This window comes from Aplysia californica, unplaced genomic scaffold (genome assembly GCF_000002075.1).
Source record: "Aplysia californica isolate F4 #8 unplaced genomic scaffold, AplCal3.0 scaffold00027, whole genome shotgun sequence".
NCBI classification, from domain to species: Eukaryota; Metazoa; Mollusca; class Gastropoda; order Aplysiida; family Aplysiidae; genus Aplysia; species Aplysia californica.
The window spans coordinates 1,429,686-1,432,994 of NW_004797297.1; the positions used below are offsets into that span (position 1 = coordinate 1,429,686).

At 42.3% G+C, this 3,309-nt stretch overlaps 1 protein-coding gene across 1 annotated transcript in view; it reads left to right on the forward strand.

Annotated features, from left to right (window-relative positions):
• Positions 1-638: 638 nt before the first annotated feature.
• The window catches only part of LOC101852667 (proteasome subunit alpha type-7), a 13,312-nt gene continuing 10,641 nt past the window's right edge, over positions 639-3,309 (forward strand). The window contains exon 1 of the mRNA XM_005091232.3: positions 639-853. Within this exon, the coding sequence (XP_005091289.1) occupies positions 752-853 (102 nt within the window). The 5' untranslated portion in view covers positions 639-751. The remainder of the gene's footprint in view (positions 854-3,309) is intronic.

The following is a 3,309-nucleotide window of genomic DNA, read 5'->3' on the forward strand; positions in this document are numbered from 1 at the left end:
TCTCCACTTTCCCCTTTCAAATATATGACGTGAACTGGTATGTTTTCTTCTGCTTATTCTTCTACTTCTCCCCCCCCCCCCCCAAAAAAAACACCCTATTATTAACAGTATTGATACAGTGTTGACGGTGTTTGTTTCAGTAATGTTTTTACGCGCTTGCAACTGCATATTAAGGTCATATTATTATGAGCACCATCAGTGACTTTGCTCCAAGTGAGAAAAAAATAGAACTCTAAAAGAAAATGAGACAACATGCAGCTGAATGTAATTTTTTTTAAAGTGTACTTTGCTAGGACGATATCTATTATTATTAGCTATTTATTTTCTTCAATGCGTGAAACATTTCTTGATGCCGGATCTGTCATAAAATGATAATTAATCGTTTAAGATTCCTCACAAATGCGACGGTGTTTCTGCTATGTCATTTTACATGTTGTGCCCTGTGATTGTGGTAGATATGACTATTTAGACCAATGATTGTCAGAAAATGTTGACAGAAGTGAGAGCAAGAAAATGACGAATGTTCCATATTTATGACAGACCTACGGTTTCAAAATCGATGGACTGGCTTATTAGCCTTATTTTTATTGGAGACAGGGTGGGCTAAAATTCTGGGCATAGAAATTTATTCTGTTTTTCGTAGAGACGAGAGCACTTCCGCTGCTGGAGTTACTTGCAGATTTTCGCTTGTGGTGTGTGTTGAACATCAACAAAATAGATTGTGTTGAGGTTACACATTATAACAATAACCATGAGTGACAGTTACGACAGAGCAATTACTGTATTCTCACCTGATGGACACTTGTTCCAAGTTGAATATGCCCAGGAAGCTGTCAAAAAAGGGTCCACAGCGGTAAGCTTTGCGTTGACTGCTGACTACAACTACAAGACCAAAGATTTGCTAGCGCGGGGCGAGTCGGGTACCGGTGACAATACATGCGTCTCCGTTTAGATTAGATCATGTGTGACAATAGAATAAAATGGATTCTCCCCATCAGTGGTATAATAGGCTACTAATTAGTAGTGTTCCAAGTTGAATATGCCCAGGAAGCTGTCAAAAAAGGGTCCACAGCAGTAAGCTTTGCGTTGTTGACTGCTGACTACAACTACAACTTACAAGACCAAAGATTTGCTAGCGCGGGGCGAGTCGGGTACCGGTGACAATACATGCGACTCCGTTTAGATAAGATCATGTGTGACAATAGAATAGAATGGATTCTCCCCATCAGTGGTATAATAGGCTACTAATTAGTAGACTCAACGGTAAATTTATAGAAGGCCACCTCTATTCTCACCCCGGGTGAGAATAGCGCAGGCGAGTCTTTTGGCTATTCTCACCCGGTGGGCGTTCACCATTATGGTATATGCCTAGGCCAACCAGTGAAGCGTTCACCCTGGACCACAGAATTCTACACTGAGATAACAGTATTGTAGAATTCTGTGCTGTGAACAGATGTTCTATTACTGCTGTTAGTGTTAGCCTAAAAGCGTGCAATTTTGTCTGTGGGCAGTGGAGAGAGAGAGAGAGGAGTAGCGTGAGAACTTCCGGGCAAAACAAAATGGCAACCCACGTAGTTCGGCTCGATTCGGAATGTTAAATAGCCGTAGCATCTTTGAAGACGACCAAATTAATTTACTTTTGTGTTTTAACATCATTTTTAAACTTTGTTTTGGTCAATTTGATCGTCCACACCGGTCCGATAGACAGTGTTCAGAAAGAGAGAGAGAGAGGGGAGGAGTAGATCTTGCGAGAACTTCCGGGCAAAACAAAATGGGGACCTGCGTAGTTCGGCTCGATTCGAAAAGTGAAATAGCCATAGCATCTTTGAAGACGATCAAATTAGCTTACTTTTGAGCTATAACGTAATTTTTTCTTGGCTTTTATCAATTTGATCATCCACACCGATAGACAGTATTCCGATTTCACACCGGGTGAGAATAGCCTACACTGGCAAGTCTCACCCGGGGTGAGAGGTAGATCGTATTTTTATTCTCACCCCGGGTGAGGATAGCCACTTACTTTAAGAAACCCTCCCGTTATTTTGTGGGTTTTTTAGGGGGAAGTGGCTTTAAGTGGCTATCCTCACCGTCACCAGGGCCAGGGGTGAGAATAAAAATACGATCGACCTCTCACTCCGGGTGAGGCTTGCCAGCGTTGGCTATTCTCACCCGCTGTGAAACTACCTGTTTTGTCTAATTTCGGAATACTGTCTTATCGGTGTGGATGATCAAATTGACAAAATGACGTTATAGCACAAAAGTAAGCTAATTTGATCGTCTACAAAAGTTGCTATGGCTATTTTACTTTTCGAATCGAGCTGAACTATGCGGGTCGCCATTTTGTTTTGCCCGGAAGTTCTCGCAAGATCTACTCCTCCTCCTCTCTCTCTCTCTCTCTTTTTTTAAAGTTTTAGTAGAGGTTTTACGGCACTCGCAACTGCATAAGGTCATATGAGTGCCGGAAGATTAGAGGAGAGAGTTAACAAACATAAAAAAGAAGAAGGGGAGATAAGGATGATAGATATTTAATAGGAAAGAAGGAGCAAACCACACCAGAGCACCAGACAACCACCCACTCTCTCTATCACTTTCTGAATACATACTGTCTATCAGTGTGGACGATCAAATTGACCAAAACAAAGTTAAAATGATGTTAAAACACAAAAGTGAATTAATTTGGTAGATACTACGGCTATTTAACTTTTCGAATCAAGCCGAACTACGAAAGTTCTCGCTCTACTCCTCTCTCTCTCTCTTTCTCTCTCTCCACTGCCCACAAACAAAATTACATGCTTTTAGGCTAACAGTAGTAACACAAGAGCACTGGAACGTTTGTTCACGGCCAGAATTCTACAATTCTGTTATCACAGTGTAGAATTCTGTGGTTCAGGGTGAACGCTACACTGGTTGGCCTAGGCTATCACAGTGAACGCACACCGGGTGAGAATAGCCAAAAGGCTCGCCTGCGCTATTCTCACCCGGGGTGAAAATAGAGGTGGCCTTTTTAGGGCCCTGAACACGATCTTGGCATTGAAAAACGTCGCAAATGGTTAATTTAGATGTTAGGTACATCCCCCCTGAACCACCGCCCTACTACACAGTTATTACATACTTGCTCGTCAGGGGGAGACCCCCTGAAACCCTCCTAATGACTACAAAAGCATGCATTATTTTTTAAAATCCTAAAACTAAACCTTAATTTTAAAAACTGACCTTATTTGTGTAGCAATGCCAATCGGGCTTTCCCGCGAGGCGAAAATTTGGTCCCCGTTTACGGGCGATTTTGCGGACCCGGCCGAAGCGTAGGTG